The 20,333-nt window shown below is 40.8% G+C and overlaps 1 protein-coding gene across 2 annotated transcripts in view; it reads left to right on the top strand.

The window, feature by feature from the left end:
- scamp1 (secretory carrier membrane protein 1) overlaps window positions 1–20,333 on the top strand; it is a 94,382-nt gene that overhangs the window by 3,225 nt on the left and 70,824 nt on the right. Inside the window, exons 2-5 of one of the 2 annotated variants that reach the window (XM_042058553.1) lie at window positions 12,523–12,645; window positions 12,740–12,805; window positions 12,902–13,065; window positions 19,896–19,973. Coding sequence is in view for 1 of the 2 variants with exons in the window: in XM_042058552.1 (XP_041914486.1) it covers window positions 19,896–19,973 (78 nt within the window). In the remaining variant the exon portion in view is untranslated. The remainder of the gene's footprint in view (window positions 1–12,522; window positions 12,646–12,739; window positions 12,806–12,901; window positions 13,066–19,895; window positions 19,974–20,333) is intronic. The other variant, XM_042058552.1, reaches the window with a different exon arrangement.

The raw sequence follows: 20,333 nt of genomic DNA, 5'->3' as shown, positions 1-20,333 counted from the left end.
GAGCTCGGAGTGCTGAACATACCTCTCCGTTCACCCATGGCTTCTGGTTAGGAAAAGTTCGTACGGTCATCCTTGGTACAATGTCATCATTGATCATGGCATTTGCATATAGCCCGTTACATACTCAGTGTAATCATAGATGTTATCAGCAGCAGTCCGAAAAACTCCCCAGTCTGTTGTGTGGAAACAGTCACGCAAGGCAGCATCTGATTGATCCGTCCAGCGCTGTACTGAGCGAATCGCAGGCCGCTCACATTTCAGCTTCTGTCTATAGGCGGGCAGTAACAAGACTGAAGAGTGATCCGATTTACCGAAGGCTGGACGATGGCATGCTTTGTAGGCATGGCTGTATGGAGTGTATGCATGATCCAGGGTGTTATCACCTCGAGTTGGAAAACTCACATGCTGGTGGTATTTCGGTAGAATTTTCTTCAGGTTGGCTTTATTAAAGTCGCCGGCCACTATGAATGCGGCCTCCGGATGCAGAGTTTCATGCCGATCAATAATTTCATACAGATCGTCCAGCGTCCGTGTGGTGTTAGCATGTGGTGGAATGTAAACAGCGATGAAAAAGACTGCTGAGAATTCCCTGGGTAGATAGAAAGGCCTGCATTTGACCATGAGATGTTCGAGGTCAGGAGAGCACCCTGTCGATGTCGTTTGTACAGTGGGTCCCCGTTAAGTTTGGACGGGTTCCTTCAGGAATCACGATCCCCATTTTCTCAGCAGAAATGGCACAAACGGCAGTTGACACAAACAACCACAAGGTGTCACTTTGGAGTTCTGCCACTACTATTTTTGATGCGACTTGACTTACTGCTTCCATGATGCAGTTTCCAAGTCAGTAGAACAATCAGAGAAAGCTGAGCCATTACCAAACATATATGATAATACAATAGCGTGAGTTTATATATCTTATACCCTATTTGTCACGGTTACTTATAGATTTGATAGTGTAACGATAAGAGCATAAGAGACTTTCAGCGGGGGCACGGAAACTTAATTTGATCACGGTAGTTTAAGCTTACACTTGACAAAACATTCTAATATGAAAATGTAGATGCAATTGTTGTAAGATGGTGCAGCTCCTTTAAGAAAGCACCGTGCAAAAAAGTAGACGTGCTGGAGCGAGTCATATTCAAAATGCAAAAAATAACACCGCAGATAAAACCAATTATCCTCATTCATTGCAACCGCAGCATGCCTGCTTGCCGACGTTTAAACAAAATATATCAAAGCACCTTTTGCGTTTGAATGTAACACGAAAAAATGTTTAAACAGCTGGACAAATGATTTAGCTAATTGATTATAGCCTGTACACCAGCAATTGTTGAACATTTGGAAAAAGATCGCTCAGCTGTTGCCACAGTCATAGGCAATGTAGAAACAACATGAGAGCAGCACACACTTCCCCGAATGTGGATGTTACACTGTCATAATCTACCACCAGCCTTTTGGCAAGTTGAAAAATAGATGACTTCTGTGAAATCTCTGCTTTAAAGCAAGACCTAAATGAGAGGAGTTGTGTTGGGAATGTCGGTGCAATGTCCATGCTATAATGGTCTGACAAACGTACTGCCTTTTCAAGCAGTTCATCATCACCTGCGAGTTGAAGGATCATAGGACGTAAAGACTCAAACACATAACAAGTTTCCCGCATGCTTGCACATCTTTGGGAGAGCTGACTGATTATGATGTCCAGAGTTGCATTAAATACCTGCACTTTGAAGTATCTCTCTGCATCGGTTAAGCGTTTATCTTCCGATAGTTCGTCAAAGTGACGCTTCACTCTTCACATTTTCAAATGTACTCTGAACCCCCATTTATTTGCGAGTGTCTGCGCTGTAGCCTTGGCCTAGTCAAAGGCACGCAGGTAGTCAGAAAGGACCGGTATAGAATTTTCCAGCAATTGCATTGCGGGGGTAGCGACGGAGGTCATAGGCCCTGGTGCGACTGCACTTGCTGCACCTACTAGGCCTAGTTACGCCACTGCGTGGAGCGCTAATGTGTCTACTGTAAATCATTCATGTGTGAAAGTCATTAGGCTGGAAGCGCTAATGTGTCTAAGCTCATTAGTCTACTTTCAATAGGCCTACTGTACAGCCTGAGAGGGGGAACATAACCTATAGCCTAGGCTACTGTAGAGTAGGCCTACAGTAGGCTACTGTAGGCTAAACAATCAGTTGTGAAAGTCTGCAACGAAAGTTTCCTAATGGAAGCGCTAACGTGTCTATTGAGCTCATTAGCCTACTTTCAATAGGCCTACTGTACAGCCTGAGAGGGGGAACATAGCCTACTGTAGAGTAAACAATCAGTTTACTTAGCCTAGTTACATTTGTTTAGTTAAATCCAGTTTTCTACTCTATCTTCATGATATGCTTAGCCTATAGAAAGACGAAGTCGGGAAAGTGCTTCAGAGAAAACGTATTTATTGAAATAATGAACAGTCTACATTCTACATTCTACAGTCTAAATTTAAAGCACGTTGAATCCCTGGGAAGATCTGGGTGTTGTGCGGAGGAATTCGTTGATCTTCAGTTCACTCCTCCCCATAGCAGGGAACTTTCGTTGTAGTGTTGAGACCACAAAGTTTTTCACATTTTGCGGCAGTGCTCGCTTGCCCTTCGCTCCATCCCAGTTGGTGGTTTTGCTCCAGGCTTTATAGTGTTCCTCTGTGACGATGGACCTGAAGAGCAGGCATCCGTATCTGCCCACTTGGCCGTAGCTCTGTTGGTGAATCTTAGCGTCGTTAGCGTGTTGTAGGCTATGCATTTTTCCGACACTTGGCTGCAAGCTCCCCTCCCCCACCCCCTTCTTTCACAAGCAGTGCAGCTTTCTGAAGCGGTGCCTTTTGAAGCTAATGTAACAAATACCACCAATATTGTTGTGTGGCAATAAAAGTATCCAGGGTTTGCGCAAGTAGCCTAAATATATAAATAAATTAAGGACATACAATCCTTAACGTGAAAAAGCTTAACGTAGCTTAATGTCCCAAACAACAAGTCGTTTTATGCGCATTATAAAGAAAGTTTAACGTGTCCCAAAACAGCTGTCAATTAATCACCAAACGTCAAGAGGGTTGAGTCTGAATGACACCGAGTTTTAGACACTGAGTTTTTGAAGTTAAGAAATATTTTCGTAATAAAAATGGTCATTTAACCAATAAAGGCTGAAAAAATTTACAGTAAAACTGTAGGCTATACAGTACATGCAACCCAGCAGAAGACTATTATAGGCTATTGGCAAATCATTGAGCATCATTCACACATTGTATTCTGCACAGTCTCTACACGTGGAGCGCTAATGTGTCTAGGCATACTGTAAATCAGGGGTCTCAAACTCAAATGAGCTGGGGGCCAATTCTGCCAACGTCATCTGATTGGAGGGCCGGCTATTTCTGAAATGCAATGTTCTTTTTTTCAAATATCACACAAAACTGCAAACAGAAAGTGCAAGTGTTTTTATCTAGTTTTAGACACCTGTGCTAGCAACCTTAGCTTATAAATAAAATAATGATAAAATAAATATTAATACAAATTATAAAATAAATGAAAAACATAAAAACAGGTATGTGTGTGTGTTTCACACCAAGTAAAAATATTTCCTCTCATAACTTTTTTAAATCTGGCAAACTAGGCATCAGGGTTAAGAAAGCCATTGCCAACACCATTGGATTTTTATATCAAAATTTCAAAAGGCCATGGCTTGAAAGTGGTCAGAGATAAAGTCCTACTGTAAATGTAAAAATCTTTGAGTAAAACAAAAGTTTATGAAGGGGGTAAATTTACCCATCTAATTTGTCACTGGATGGCAAGCACCTCAAATTATGCACCTTTCAGTAAATACTGGATGAACATATTTAAGCAGGTTTACTTTCCTTTTTTCATATTACCCACATAACAAATTAACAGGAAAACACCTAAGATGTATACCAACACCTAAGATGTTGTGGTTTAGTACTAGATTACTACAATATAGGCCTATAATAAAGTATTCTGGTCAAACAGTTCCTATCGCGGGTAATCTGCAGTACCCAGAAGTTCGCATCATATTGCGGGTGACTTTGTAGTTCTTTAGAGCCCTATTTCTACTAGCCCTACTGTCTGTACCACATCCATTACGGACACTATTATCACGATTACCACTGCAACCTCCAAGCTATGTTGGGCAGAGGGTCGAAACAAGCATGGTATGCTTAGTGGACACCATTGTATACACGCACCTCCATTCAGAGACGCACCGTGACTATCACTGTCATAGACGATCGATCATAATCTCCAAAAGGATATTCTTCTTCAGAATTAGAATAGGTGAATAACATAGCTTACCTAAGACTTCATCACACGTGAACGTTTTTCAACATTTGGTGTAGGCCTATTTCTGCTTAATTTCTGCTTCAATTTCTGCAACACTATGGCCTGCATCGCTTCCGCGTCATTATGCACGTCTTTGTGTTTCTCGCGTGTAATACAAGTAGGCCTATTTCCTGAAAACTTTGCGCAGCGATTTTGGGTTTGAAGAGTAGAGTAGGCCTACAAATGAGATTTGTCACCGTACCTGGATCTATCGTCTATTTTAAGCAGTATCGTTGTTTGTCGCAATTAATAGCCTCAAGGGCCGGATTACATTATTATTTTGTCATACGTCGCGGGCCGGAATTGGGCAGGACGCGGGCCGTGTGTTTGAGACCCCTGCTGTAAATCATTCAAAATGTGTGAAAGTCATTAGGCTGGAAGCGTGTCTACTGTCAGTGACTCATGCGAGAAGCGGGTTCTGTGTTGTAGGCTATGCATTTTTCCGACACTTGGCTGCAAGCTCCCCTCCCCCACCCCCTTCTTTCACAAGCAGTGCAGCTTTCTGAAGCGGTGCCTTTTGAAGCTAATGTAACAAATACCACCAATATTGTTGTGTGGCAATAAAAGTATCCAGGGTTTGCGCAAGTAGCCTAAATAGGCCTATATAAATAAATTAAGGACATACAATCCTTAAAGCTTAACGTAGCCTACATGTAGATTAATGTCCCAAAACGTCAACAAGTCGTTTTATGCGCTCATTATATATGGATTTCTATGAAACGCCACGAAAACATGCGTGCGCAACCAAGAGGCAGAAAGCACCATAGAACAGCATAGAGCAATGCAAAAGAGCAAAAGAATAAAATGAGTTTTTGTGCTGACAACTGCACCAATTCGAAATCACGATGGTTAGAGAATGTTAAATATGTTCAATATCCCTAACGGAATGCATGTCTTCGCCAAAAATGACAAAATACTATGTTATGTTAATAATGCAAATGAACGGCACACTTTGAAATATAGTCGGAAATGAGATGTTATCATCATTGAGACAACAGGGACAATAAAATCCGATTGTAGCTTACAGCAGCCGACTATTTAGGTTAAGTTTATAACGTTGTGGACGGCCACCAAGCGTCTTCTGCCCCACGGCTGCGGCACAGTCTTGAGTGACCGGATTCGTTTTCCTTTGTCATATGAATGTTGTCATTTTGTTAACTTTACTGTTAAGGAGATGCTGTAGGCAAAGGCTATATTTCAACCTCGTTAGTGTCAGAACTATTCACAAGGTTTCTGGGCAGCATTTTTATGTTCTGTTAGCAAGCGAACTTCTCATGACTACCGACAAAGTAGCCAACTGCCAGCTGACGAAGCTCTCATTTTAAAACATTACTGAGAGACAGGCACTATACAATCAAGAAATCTTGCCACTGAATCCAAAACTATGTTTAACATTATGTACAAAGCTTAGGCTACAGTGGATTAGCATGTTGCAGGGGCTGCTAAAAACAGAGAAACGCACTGAAAACTCGGCCAATCACAGCCCTTGCTGTCGAATGCGCCGTCCAGTTCGACCGTTGAACGCCACAGCGGACTATGCTGCCCCCAAGCGGCTGCAGTTGTACTTACATGTCACCCAGCTGCGTGAATCACCATTATCGTGAATGAAGTGTCAATTTTTAACGGGGACCCTCTGTACATCCACACACCAGCATTTGTTAACCAGAATGCACACACCACCTCTTCTGTTTTTGCCCAACTCCGTTGTTCTATCCTGCCGATGGATGGAGAGTCCCTCCGGCAGAATAACAGAGTCTGTAATAGAGTAGTCCAACCACGTCTCCGTAATGAACAAAGACATTGCTGTTCTTGATATCACGTTGAAACGCCAGTCTGGCATATCTGGCTATGGATATAAGTGAATAGATTTTCCTCAATCTGACAAATATCCCAGCTCTTTTACCTCTTTTTCTCTGGCGGCGTTTCTTCCCAGGTAACCAAGGTAAACAACCATGTAAACAACTTCGGTAACTAGTGGAGTGAAAGTCCCCCGATGTGGTTGTGGCTTGCAGATTTAGTTTAATATCTAAGAGAGTCTATCTATTGTAAGTGATCAGCGTATGGCGCATAATAAAAAATGTGCGAGAATAACAACTAGAAAGATGAAAAAACGTAAGGTTGAGGAGGACACTGAGCAACGGCAGCCATATGTGACCAGGCATGGGAAAACCAGGCACATGTCTCCCCAGAGACATTTTGAGTTATTCACAGATTCTGAAAGTGTAGTTTCAAAGCTATCCAATGATGTCTCACTCATGGAGTCTGATAATATTTATATCTGATAATATTTGAATAAGTTGTAGCTATTTTAAAGTATACACATCTCAAAGCTACAAGCTGAGAAATCAGGTTTTTCAATTTGACTACTTTCTCCCTCAATCCATGAGAGGGGAACACAATGGTCCTCATTTACATGACATTAAGATCAACCCTCCCCCCTGTCACGGTCACTGATCTATCAGCCTGCAGTGCATGATGCTAATGACCCATCGAAACTATCTGTAATGGCTTACAGAACCAGCTAGTAGCAATCGATAAAGTAGTCTAAAACAAACATGAGATCACGTTTGCAAACCATGTTATTTTGAATGAACACCCAGTGCAAGGCACCAGGGTGGCAATGGATTAAGCAGGTTTAGCAATGGATAAAATAGTCTAAAACGCGAACTAAACAAACATGAGATCACATTTGCAAACCCTGTTAATTTGAATGCACACGATGCAAGGCACCCTGCCATCAGTCAAAACAAGACATTCTCGCATTATTCAAATTAATTGCCCACCGGAACTATCTGTAATGGGTTTTGGCTAATAGTATATGGTGTCAATAGCTAACGACAGTAGGCCTACGTTAGCTAGTAGCAATGGATAAAGTTTCTAACACACAAACTTTATCCCCGTCAAATGTAGAGGCCGACCGATTTGGGTTTTTCTAAAGCCGATGCCGATACCGATTTTTAACGGTCGGAGTCAGCCGATGGCCGATGTGACCTGCCGATTTTTAGGGCCGATATGCTATCGTATTATCCTTAATTGGCATGCTAAAAATCATACTAGTAAGAGGAGGCACAACACTTGTAAACTTCACACGATTTATTGAACATTAAAAAATCAACATATGATATAACATATGTTCTATATATACACTATATATTTATGTATATAGTAGAAATATTATGTAGGCTATTATATAAAAATGATGATAAATTATAAATAACATATGTTCTATATATACACTATATATTTATGTATATAGTAGAAATATTATGTAGGCTATTATATAAAAATTACTGTAGGGGCCTACTCATCGATAACAACAAGAATTAACAAATGTATGACTTCTTGTAGTCTGTTAGTCTATTAATTATTCATTTTAATATGTTTAACAGAGTGCAAGAAGACTTCCATGATGTGACAACTTCAGATAGTTACTTCAAAACGGCAAAATACATGTTCAGGTTATACAGTTTCACTATGGAACTTCCATGCCTTACCACAGACCTAGGTTTCAACAATATAAAACTCCGTCTCCCAGCATGCTGTGAGCATGCATCAAATCAAACATGTATACATCGCGATAACAAATTGACACGGGATGACAATGTTTTAAAACGTTCACTTGTTATTTGTGCGTCCTCTTTTTCCTCAATCATTTCACTTAGATTGTCCGTTACTTAAGTTTAGATCGTAACATAGCAGTCACCGGCGTTGAGGACGGGGGCTTGCATAGTCGGCGCATTCCCAACGCACTCGTAGCCACAACGCTAAGCAACTTTCATTTCTTCTTTAACTCCGATGCAGTTGAAAACGAATGGACATGGGATGAGAGTGTTATAAAGCGTTCACATGTTAGATTTGCGTCCTCTTTTTGTTAAATTTTCACTTAGATTGTCCGTTACTATAGTTTAGATCGAAACATCACGCTGGTCACCAGGGGTGTGTTTCTCGACAGTGTCGTTGCTAACTAAGTTAGCAACTTACTTGGTTGCAATGCAATTTCCCATAGGCAACCTACTAAGTTGCTAACTGGTTAGCAACAATGCTTTCGAGAAACAGGCTTGCCGGCGCATTCCCAACGCACTTTCGGTAAATGAAGCAACATCACAGATTACAACCATAAGAGAAATCATAAGAGAAAATATACGACTTTGGGACACTGGAATGTAAAAATTGATGCCTTACCTGTAGACAGTCTTGCTCCTTCTTGAAACCAAAGATTTTCTTAGTTATAAATAGACCGTCTCTTTTAAAACCTCGCGCTGTGTTCCAAGTAGCTGCCCGCAGATGTGCCTGACTTAAAATCGGCGCGGCCAAATAAGAAAATTGGCCGATACCGATTGATTAAAAAAATAGCAAAAAATCGGCCGATTAAATCGGCTGGCCGATCGATCGGTCGGTCTCTAGTCAAATGTAACTGTGGAAATAGCATCTGATATCTTACGATCTAGCTCCTCTGCTGTCAGACCGAGAGATTCTTCCTCGTTGTAATTATCTTAATTAATAAACAAAAATAACTAATTTTGAAAAAAATCCTTCAAAGTCGTTTTTCGCGACTTGTGTCTCTGCAACTTGAGCCTGGTTTTGCCATGCCTGGTCAAATATGTCCGGCGCTGACGTCACAATATGTTTTAAATAGTGTTACCACAGTGCCACCTGTGGTTGTATAGAGTAACCTGTGGTAACTCTATACAAAACATATTGATCTCAATGGTGCATTTTGCCCATGTTCAGGGTGGAAAGTAAGAAAGAAAGATTTGCATAAGACAAGTCAAATTGGTGTTTTTAAAAAGAAGGGATACGATACGATGTTGCTCTGAAAATGAGAACCAAAATGATTTTTCAGACTTTCAGACTGCTGTTCAGACCCTGAAGGAATTTATTTTCTGTTCATTGCTTTTTGTGAGAGTGTTTCTACTTATCTCAGTAAGGAAAATAAATCAAGAGCCTATGTTGAGTACAAATATGTCTTCTGAAGGCCTAAACAGAGCCCATCCAAAATCTCCAATACAATTTTGATCAACTTTGAGGGACAGCTATGACCATGCAGGATCATCCAGACCAAACGTGACGATTTTGGTGCTATTCCTATTGATGTACCAGCATGCAAAATTTGAGCCTCCTACATGGTTTAGTTCCTGCGCTGTTGGCTTGTGAACTTCAACAAAAAGAAGAGGCCGAACAAAATCGACATCCCGCTCCCCCTGTTAAACTGGCTGTATCTTGGAAAGTATTGATCTTACATAAAAGTAATTTTACAGTGTGTCTCCTGGGTAACATAGGTACACCTGGTAATTTTTTCAGAGACTTAAGTGCGTGGGCCCTGGTTGAATTGACGTGGAATGACCCAGTTGTAGCTCCATAGCCTTATAAGGGGATATTGCCAATGCTAGATTTAAAAGGGATTGTGACGCCGATATTGGTTGGAACACATTTATTTTGCCTTTTAGTGGTTGGCAACACTCGTTGGTAGCAATTGTTTTTGTGTGCAGATCTCAGAGCCTAGGCTGCCCACAGAGACACGTTTTTTTAAAGGCCTGCTTATGGGGTAGCCTGGTAAACCAGACCCTGGAATCTTTCAGATTAAGGGTCTGGCCACGAGTAATGAAAATGGCCCAATTCGAGGGGCGGCACCAAGCATGCATTTGAAACTCTCACTGCACGCAGTTGGATAACGCTACGACCAATCACAACAATTCATCAGTGTCACTCATCAGTATAGCTCGCCTTTGTCCCGCCTACACCGATTTGATTGGTCCCTCTTGCTCGAGAGATAGAAGAAATTTGGATCATTGCTCGTGGCCAGAGTATCTTGCGGGCACAATTCAAATTGTGCTCTCGCGAGAACTCTGGATTTCCAGGGTACTTATGGGGCGGGCAGCTAGTGGATCGTTAGGAAAGATTAGATGAATGTGATTATTTATGTTTGGGCCTTTTTTGGGGCTGATACAACCTTTAAAGGCCCATTCACACCAAGAACGATAACGATAACTAAAAATAAATATTGTTCTCGTTAATATGAATGACGACGTTCACACATAAACCATAACGGTAACGAGATGAAGAACGATATCGTTGGGGATCACTTTCAGAGCGATTTTCAGAACGATAAAAAGCTAATGCCAATCAGAACCCATCGAATTTTAACCGTCACATTCATTAACACAAGGAGAGACTTTGTTTATCGTTGTTCAGTGTATTTTATCGTTATGGGGTCATTCTGTGTGAAATCACCCAATTTCAGCAACATTTGGCAGGTGACCCTCCAAAAAAATCTGAAAAAATTCACAGGTGTCTGTAGACCAAACCTATGCATAGATCTTAAATAGTATATCTGTATAACTAATCGTTACAAAACTACAGCCCTTTGAAACTTCAAGTCATTTTAAGCATCGGGGTGAACAATCCTTTTTGTTCAACTTCCAACATTATTGGCTCTTTTGGTATTTCACACACATTAGTGAAACTATGTGAATAGAAGTACAATTTCCTGTTAAAATAAAAAATCTAATCGGATCAGACATATCTTGTGTACTTTCCCCTCTGCAAAGCTCTGAAAATGGCTATAAATTCATTATGTGAAAAGACATCATCACCTTTAAGGGGTTCTCATTGAAAAAGTATGTGACACAAATTCATCAGGGGGCGTATTACAGAAACTTCCTAACTTGAAAATCCTATCTTAACTGTCTGATAACCATGGTAACAGGAGTTTAGGGTCTTAGTTAAGAAAAATGCGATTACAGAACAACCTTTCCTAAGTCAATTTTCCTATCCTAACTTAAGTTAAGAAAAGTGTATTACAGAAGCATCCTAACCTCAAAAAATCTTAAATAAACTTTCCTAACTTTAGGATAACCCTTGTGTTGTCTTAACTGTCGCCAGCTGTCACTTTGGCTATGTGTAATTTGGCTTGCTTTGGCTAATTAGTAACATAGTTATCGTTATGGCAGGTATTTTATTGTTATTATTGTTATTGTTATTTTATTGTGCATGATATTACAGTTAGCCGATCAACTCCGCCCAGCTTTGGAGAGGCCTACCCGTCGTCACGGGGCTCTCCCGGTTGTTGTACAGTTAACAAATGCGCTTCGCTTCTTTGCAAAAGGTGATTTTCAAAGCGAAGTGGCAGACTTAGCGAAAATATCTCAGCCAGCTATGTCCAGAAATTTGACAGAAGTGGCAACTGCAATAAGTAGACTAGCCGCTCGCTACATACAGTTTCCAAGAGGAAGGGAACTTCAAGAAATCAAGGAGGCTTTCTACCGTGACTCTCGCATGCCTGGTGTCATAGGTCTGGTAGATGGATCTCTGTTCCCAATCAAAGCCCCCACTGAAGACGAAGTAGCCTACGTTTGCCGCAAAGGATACCATGCCATCAATATCCAGGCTATAGGCGATCACAACATGACCATAAGGCATTTGATAGCGAGGTGGCCAGGATCAGCTCATGACTCTTTCGTCTTCAATACAAGGTGGCATGCCACACCTTTTTTTGTTGTTGTTGCTGTAAGATTTGACCTATGGGGTGACCACCCCCCCCTTCAAAAAAATTAGACAGAAAACTAGGGAAATTTTCATGGGAGAGACTTAGTTTGTGAAATTACACATATACTAGGCCACCACGGCATCTGTTTAGCACAAACAAGTGAATTTAGCCTGCTTTTGATCAATAGGGCCTACCAGTATGTTTGTTATGAATGGCATCAATTTATTTGGCATAGGGCCTAATCTTGTTCAATTCCAAACGTATGACCTTTCTAGAAAAACGTATACACAGCAAGTAAACAAACTCTTGCTCACTGTGTATACTTCATATAGACTCAGCATCAAGCACAGCATGAACCTCTAAAGCCCTCTGTGTGTGTGTATGTATGTGTATATATGTGTGTGTGTGTGTGTGTGTGTGTGTGTGTGTATGTGTACCTCCATAATACATAGTCTACCTAAATGACTTTTCATCTTGGTCAAATTAAAAAGTGGAACATGGGATAGGCCTAGAGGTTCAAAATCGCTGAACAGTAGAACATGAAGTAGGACAGGTGGTCACTCTAACCTAGCCCAATCCACATATAGCCTACTGTAACTTTATGTACTTAGAATAGACTAGAATGGAATAGAAAAGAATAAATCTTTAATTGTCCACCAATGTCAACTTCATTATCTCCAGTGACATTAATACTTACCTGGAAGAAGGAAATGTGAGTGGTTGGCTGCTTGGTGATTCTGGATATCCATTAAAACCCTTTCTAATGACTCCAGTGGGAGATGAACAAACACCAGCAGACATGCGGTATGCCTAATTTTTAAAATATTACTCTGATGCAGTGAGTCTAACCTTGCTTGGTTCCTCAATTTCGTTTTTGTTTTGTTTTGTCTGTTATTAGATACAATCAAGCACACAAAAAGTGTAGGGCAAGACAGGAGCGTCTGTTTGGAGTCTGGAAGAGCAGGTATAAGATATTGAACCTTGCATTAAAGTAGGCTTATCTGTTCTATTAAGCATGTACCGTAAACCCATAAGCCTGACACATATTTTCCAATATCAGATGGAGATGCCATGACACCAGTGGAGGTTACCTTCAGTATTCTCCGGAAAAAGTGGTGTTATTCATAAAAGCTACTGCAGTTCTACATAACGTGCAGATTTGCAAACCTCCCTGACCCAGAGATAGAACCTGCAGAAAATGAACAACCTGAAGAGGCGCGGGAGGTGAATTACAATGGGCTGAATACAAGGAATCAACTGATCCAGGATTTCTTTGCAAGGCCCTAATAAATACACAAATAATTATATTAAAAAGCTTAATTTATTCATCAAAATATGTAAAACAGTGTAAATTACATTACATTTCATTTTTGCATTTGCTGCACATTCCTTGCCCCTTACGCCATTCGAATCTCTCCCTCTCCAAGGCCAGCCTCTCTCTCTCAATGTTAAGACGCTCTCTCATCAGTTCCACTTTTTCCCTTTCTATGGCCAACAGGCCCTGGGTGTCAGAGAGTGTTTTCAGTAGCTTTGGACTTTTTTCTGCAAGAAAAGAGGAGAATCTAGCTTAGTCAAGTTGTATACTATATTATAGGTTCACACAGAGAGAAATTAATAAATATAAAATAAAACATAAATATGAGTGACACAGGAGGACAGTAGGCCAGTGACACAGGCCAGTACACAGCACAGTGGGCAGGTTGCACAAGACAAGTTAATTAGTGGTGCAAGACAGTCCACAGGACAGTACAAGGATACAAGGAATTTTAGTTGTTACATGCATGCTTATTAAAGGAGAATTCCGGTGTGATATTGACCTAAAGTGTATTGAAACATGATACCGAGTGTGAACGTATGTCTCATAGCCCATCTCGGCTTGTCCCCTGCACTCCAAAATCTGGCGCTAGTTAGCCGATGCTACCAACAGCTTTTTCAATAGTGGTGCTTCGGCATCGGGCTAGCCATGCAAATAAATCACTGTTTTACACCCATTTACGAGGCTCAATGTATCTCCACACTTCATTGGTAAACTTCCGAGGGCCCTGACATTTAAAACGAGACATTGAGAACTTTGAAAAAGCACTGGTAGTTTACTTACAAGACGATTTATACAGACAGTATCTTCACGAAGTTTAGCGTTTGCAGCCATCTTGAATTTAGTCACGATAAGTCGAGCAACGAGTAAGAATGAACAGGTATGATAAGGGATCAGATTCCAAAATTAATTCAGTGGAAATGCATGGATTCCAGTTTCTTCCAGTAGCAGCAACTGGAATCCATGCATTTCCCCTAAATTATTTTTGGAATCTGATAGTTTTGCCGTGGTTTTGGATGGTTTGTCAGGCTAAGCAATGTCAGGTGGCCTAGCCTAAGTTAGTCTGGTACTCTGCTAACGCCAAACTAAGTAAAAGGCAGCATGGGTGCTCCCAGGCTACTTGTCTGATGGCTTCTGACAGAAAAGACTTCAAAAATTGTTCCTTGACACGTGCAGAAGCAGTCTGTTGCTATTGTAGGCTATAAATATGATTAATGGTAAAGTAATTAACTATGAGATCGCTAAGAGTAACGTTAGGGATAGTCTACAGAGAACATGACCGGTAGGCTAGGCCAGTGGTTTTCAAAGTGGGGGCCGGGGCCGCGAGAGGGTGCCAGGGGGGCCTCAGCAAGTTGGATGGAAAAATAAAAGCAACAAATAAATACATTTGAAAAATACAATGCCATTATAATAATTTGTCGCATATCTGAACATTATATTTTCCATGATAATAACTGGGAATAATAGTAGAGTGATAGCTCTCATATAGCAGAAAGCCCCAAATGCAATTTTTACACACGGTATGCTCCATCCCGAAGTGCTTGTGGCTAAAATAATTATTAGGATTAGCTTAATGTATTTTTACATTTGCCGTAGTATTGTTGATGGGTTTAGTAACACATCAAGGGGGTCCTTGGCCAGAACCTAGTGGTATTTGGGGGGCCTTGTCGTGGAAAGCTTTGGGAACCCCTGGGCTAGGCAACACCACCTATTTTCTTACCTTCATAATTCACCTTGTTGACGAGACCAAGGACTCGAGTCTCCGCAGTTGTTAGAGGAGGCACTGAAGAAGATCCAGCCCCAGTCTTTTTCTGGTCTTTGGCCACCAGAACCGCCTTCTTCTTGGTCTGACTTGTTAGGGTGCATACTTTCTTTTTAATCGCCTCGACGTCTCTGCTAACACCTGCTACGGCGGATACCGTACCTGCTATCTTTTCCCACTCCCTATCCTTCGCTTCTTTTGTAATGTTTGGGGAAAATTTTCCTAGTAATGTCCTTAGATTTTTCAACACAACTCAGTAATACCTCCAGTTCATCCGGTTTGAAGTTCAAAGCACGACGTTGTTTTACATCCATAACGATGTGGCAGATGACGGACGAGATTTGAGGACTTGTAGCAGCAGGCAAAAGTTACTTCGCAAGATAACGTTGCGTTAGTTGCTAGGTAACAGTCATTAAAAGTCGATCGTCGATGTTAGATTGCTTATTTAGGATTTCCTAACTGAGATAAGATAGGATTCCTAAGTTTAGTTAAGATTTGCTTCTGTAATACCAAATTGAGGAAAATCGTATCTTGTCTTCATCCTATCTTAACTTTTGAGTTAAGATAGGAAGTTTCTGTAATACGGCCCCAGATTTTTTCCCCACTCATATATGGATTATAAGGCCATGTCCATGCATTAACTTTGGTTGGTATCATTATCATATTTTCAGAGAATTTTTTTTTTAATTGGGCTTGATTTTCAAAAAGCCTGTTTTCATCTTCTCATTTAACCACGTGGACAGTTGACAGGATTTTTTTAAATTTTACCATAAATCATTCTGAATGTGAGGATCATCTGCCCAAAACTTGGACTTGTTGCTGAGTTTCTTCATTGAAATAAGATTTTTGAAAAATATTGTCTATAAATCCACTGAATTTGTACTGGATCTGCAGTACCACTTTGCACCACATGTGGTGCTCTTTTAATACAATGGAAGTCAATGTAAGAGTAAGAGAGTCACTTGTTTGCTGCACATATCCAATCTAATCACACAGTTTATGGTTCATAGTTGAATTGCTCCAAATAATTATTGCAGCATGAACAACATACTACACATAAATAAATCGTATTTAGAGAAAATAAACTGATCAAGTAAATTATACACACATGACTGACTGGTCATCATACATGCAACAAGAAGATTTAGCATAATTGCCATCTTTGTAACAAGTTTTCTACACCAGCTTCAACCTATCAGTGCCTGTGCGTACTTTAATAATTACTAGCTAGCTGGTTAGGCAAAGTCTTATGGTATGCAGTCCTCTGTGAGACACAGACAAAGAGCATCAAGATGGAGATCAGTGCTTCGTCTCCATGTGATCTGGGAAAGAAGTTGGAAAATGAATGTCATAAAGGAACATATTCAAGAAATAAGGGGTTTCTAAAATTCAGTGCATTGTCAGATTGAAGCGTTACTTCAGTTGAGATCAGGTATTTCACTTGATGAAGATGACCATGTGTGTTTCCATCACATGAAAGTATTCATAACAAGGTATGAGGGCTTGTGTGGATCCAAGTGGCATTCATAAAAAGAAGATAACTCGTTAGCATTGTTTTTTCTGCATCTGACAATGCACTGAATTTTAGAAACCCCTTTTTTCTTGAATATGTTCCTTTTATTATTCATTTTCCAATTTCTTACAAAGTACTGATCTCCATCTTGATGCTCTTTGTCTGTCTGAATTTATAGCCATGCAGAGGGGGAATTACACAAGATACACCTGATTTGTTTGGATTTTTTATTTTCACAGGAAAATATACTTCTATTCACATAGTTTCACTAATGTGTGTGAAATACCAAAAGAGCCAATAATGTTGGGAGTTTAACAAAAATTGTTTTTCACCATGATGCTTAAAATGACTTGAAACTTCAAAGGGCTGTAGTTTTGGAACCATTAGTGATACAGGTATACTATTTGAGATTTATGCATAGGTTTGGTCTACAAACACCTGTGATTTTTTTTTTTTTTTTTTTTTTTTTTTTCTGATTCTGATTTGTTTTTGAGAGGGTGTCCTGTCAGCCACTGGGTGATTTGACATGGAATGACCCAGTTTATAAATGTTCAGTAGTGGGAACTTTCTAACCTGACCCTAGCCAGATGAATTTCGTTCCGCTTAGCTCCGCCTAGCTTCACTCACATCCATCTGGGACCTCTTCCATTGAGAGTGATTTCTGCAACCGACTTTATGGTTCAGCCAATCAGGACGCAGGGCGGGAGTTTCATAGATGTGACGTAGTGGAGAAGCCAGGGGGTCAAGAGCGTGCAGATTAGCTTCGGCATGTTAGCATACGCCATTTTCAAATATGGCGCTGCATGGAGCATTTGGAACCAGCTCCATGCACGAAAATCCGTGTTGGGCACGAGCTCTCATGCGCGTACATGTTGGTGGGCGGGTACCTATCCGGCGGCTACAGCCAAACGTTATTCAGTGCGTATTTCTTGAGGATCCTATGAGAAGACGTGCATATTATGGTTGTTTATCCATCATATGACAAATAAACAAATAAAGAAAATTGTATTGATCTTGTTTCGTTGTTGTTTGTCCCGAACAAACATAGCCTAAACATGATTAAAAACAATAAATTACACAACAGCGGCATAAAGACCTTGTCTCGTTACACCATGGGTCTCCAACACGTTGCTCTGAACCTACTGTATAGCCGCCCCCTTTGGAGCTTACCAGAGGCTGAAGCACTAGGCTACTACATTTAAACACAATTATTGCCGCGAGGCATTCCAGCCTACGAATTTAATAAAAAGTGAACCATGCATAATTAAAAAAAACTCAATTTAGGCTACTTAGCTATGCAATAAGGTTTCCATTAGACACTTTTAGACACACGTTTTCAACTACACGAAACTTTACAGTAATCATCAAATACCCTCTAGATTTAAATGCCCATCAGTCTCAACATTTAACTATATAATAAAAAGTCAAAAAGTAAATTAAATCCCATACTAAAACCGAAAATCGTCTGCATTTGATAGCCTGGTATGCCGCTCCAAACAAAACGCATGTCTCACAATAATGTACAATGTAAGAAATAAAGGTCTGCCTCGAATAAGCCTACCTCAAATAAATACCTGTGCTTTGCAGCCAAAGCAGACCCTGGACATAATTTAGGATTTATGGAAAGTATGCAATCATACGATGTTGGACGCCAGGCGATGCGCTGGCCGTCTGCTGTGCCTCTGACACCGCTGCCTCATTTGGATGGTAACTCCACAGGTGAGCGCGAAGATTGGATGTTGTGGATGCGTAAGTAAACTGTTTTTTGCAGAGTCCGCAGAAAACATTCTCTTTAACCGTTACTTTACCATCTGCGGTGTACAACTCAAAGTAAAGACACCACATTTTAGACGAGTTGGGGACGTAATTGTCCGCTCAGGCTGACCGTTCTGTGCGTTATCTTCAATACTATCTTCAATAATATTGAATATCTTCAATATTATATTTAAAACAGGGTGGCTATTGAGGGCTCTGGCTCCAGTCATTATTGTGGCTACTGGCTATTATTGGCTTGATTTGGTCATGGGCCAACGCTAGAATATGTTTAGAGCACCCACTATGAGATGGCAAACAATAAAATAAAAAACAAACTAATCATAGACTGTAAAAATGCGCTACATTTGGCACTAAAAACCGAATAGTTTATTTATAGTTCGACTACGGATATTTCACGTAATGTTCGAATGCATATTTGCAGCAGGACAGCAGGCAGACCGCTCTTAGTTAGAGCTGCTGTGTTATCCAATGAAATGAAGTTGCGCTTCAGGGCGACTCCACTTGGACTCCATGCGCGTTCCCAAGCAACTTTTTCTTCTTGTTATGAGGCAAGGACTTTATGTGCATTATCGCCACCCTCTTACTGGAGGACGACTCTCTTTTTACAGAATATCCAATAAAAATCGACGTTGGTCCATGCGTCATTTCCAGCTTTGTAACTTGGCGCATGGTCAGAGCCGACTGGCGCTGGATCCGAACCCCAGTGTTCAAGATGGCGTTGACTATGAATTGGCCGGATTTACTAGCCTAGTCTCCACCATTTATTTGTATGGAGGGCGGGATTTAGTCACTCTCTCCAGTTATATATAATACCTCCATGGGAGAAGCGACCGTGAGACTGTTATCAGCATCACGGCTTGGCTTCGATGTGAGTGGTTGAAGTAGGACGTCAATGGATGACGGACAAGTGGCTTATTCAATCATATGCAAGCATTTTTTGATTAGGCCCAGCCTTCTGAAGCAACACTTCAATGGATTGGTCCCAGATGGATGAGTGGAGCTAGGCGGAGCGAAATTCATCTGGCTAGGGTCAGGTTAGGAACTTTCAGGATTTCATTTTAAAAGTTTCTTATAAAAAGGAGATATCAATTATCAACAATGACAAGCCAGCTGGAACCTGCCACTCTCTCTCCCTCTCGTGCACGCTTCCTAATGAAATGGAGTAGCATAATGTTCAAGTTAGATCTGCTACAATGGAGATTACAAAGAGTATCATCTCTATGTGACATGCTGTTTTGACATCGACATTGTACATTTTCCCTAAGAACAGTGAAAAGCAGTTTGCAGTGAAGTTAACCACAACGTTGTCTATCACTGGAAAAAAATAGCAAGCAGCCTATGATAACCTAATTAAATGCTCGGCGGGCCGGATTAAAGTGTGTGGCAGGCCGGATATGGCTCGCGGGCCGTAGTTTGGCCACCCCTGGGTTAAGTGATGTTGGTTAAGTGAGTACTACTATGTTGATTTTAGAGAAGGTAACAGATGTTTGTACTCGGTCTAAATGATTTGGCTTTTGCTACAAAACTGCCATCCTTTGGAGCACCAGACAGTACAACATCTGTACTAAGGCAGGAGAGAGAATAACCAACAATCTTATTTTCCACTGTGTTAATGTAGCTATGTTGGCCAATTAATGGGAGGGATGCCATATAAGATTATCACCAATAAAGTCTACTTTTATTTACAGGATCCCTCAGTGACACAAGTAACACAAAACGCTCCCCCTAGGTTGGAGGAATATAACCCCTTCACAGATACAAAGCCGGTAAGTCTTGCTGGCCCTCACTCACACACACATAGTCAGAGTCCCAGCTGCCAGGTTAATAAGATGTTAAGGTGTTAGAATTAGGAATCCATTTAAAGTCCTTTTCTCCAATTTCTCATTTTAGATTTTGACACCTTCAGCTCAATCTCTCTTGTTATTCCCAGCTAATACAGCTATTCCACAACAGATCAACATTCAGCTTGGCTCATCTTCACTGTCTCCACCCTAAATGATCCACCCCCACCCCCCATCAACCGGTGTACGTCCTCTTCTAAAACAAAGAAAGAATTATTCCCATTCAGACCTTTCCTCTCCATCCCACCCCTAACCTTGCCATCCTATCTCCTTCCCTCCTAAACC

This window comes from Alosa sapidissima, chromosome 13, assembly GCF_018492685.1.
Source record: "Alosa sapidissima isolate fAloSap1 chromosome 13, fAloSap1.pri, whole genome shotgun sequence".
Taxonomy (NCBI): domain Eukaryota; kingdom Metazoa; phylum Chordata; class Actinopteri; order Clupeiformes; family Clupeidae; genus Alosa; species Alosa sapidissima.
This window is presented reverse-complemented; position numbering and strand designations above follow the sequence as displayed.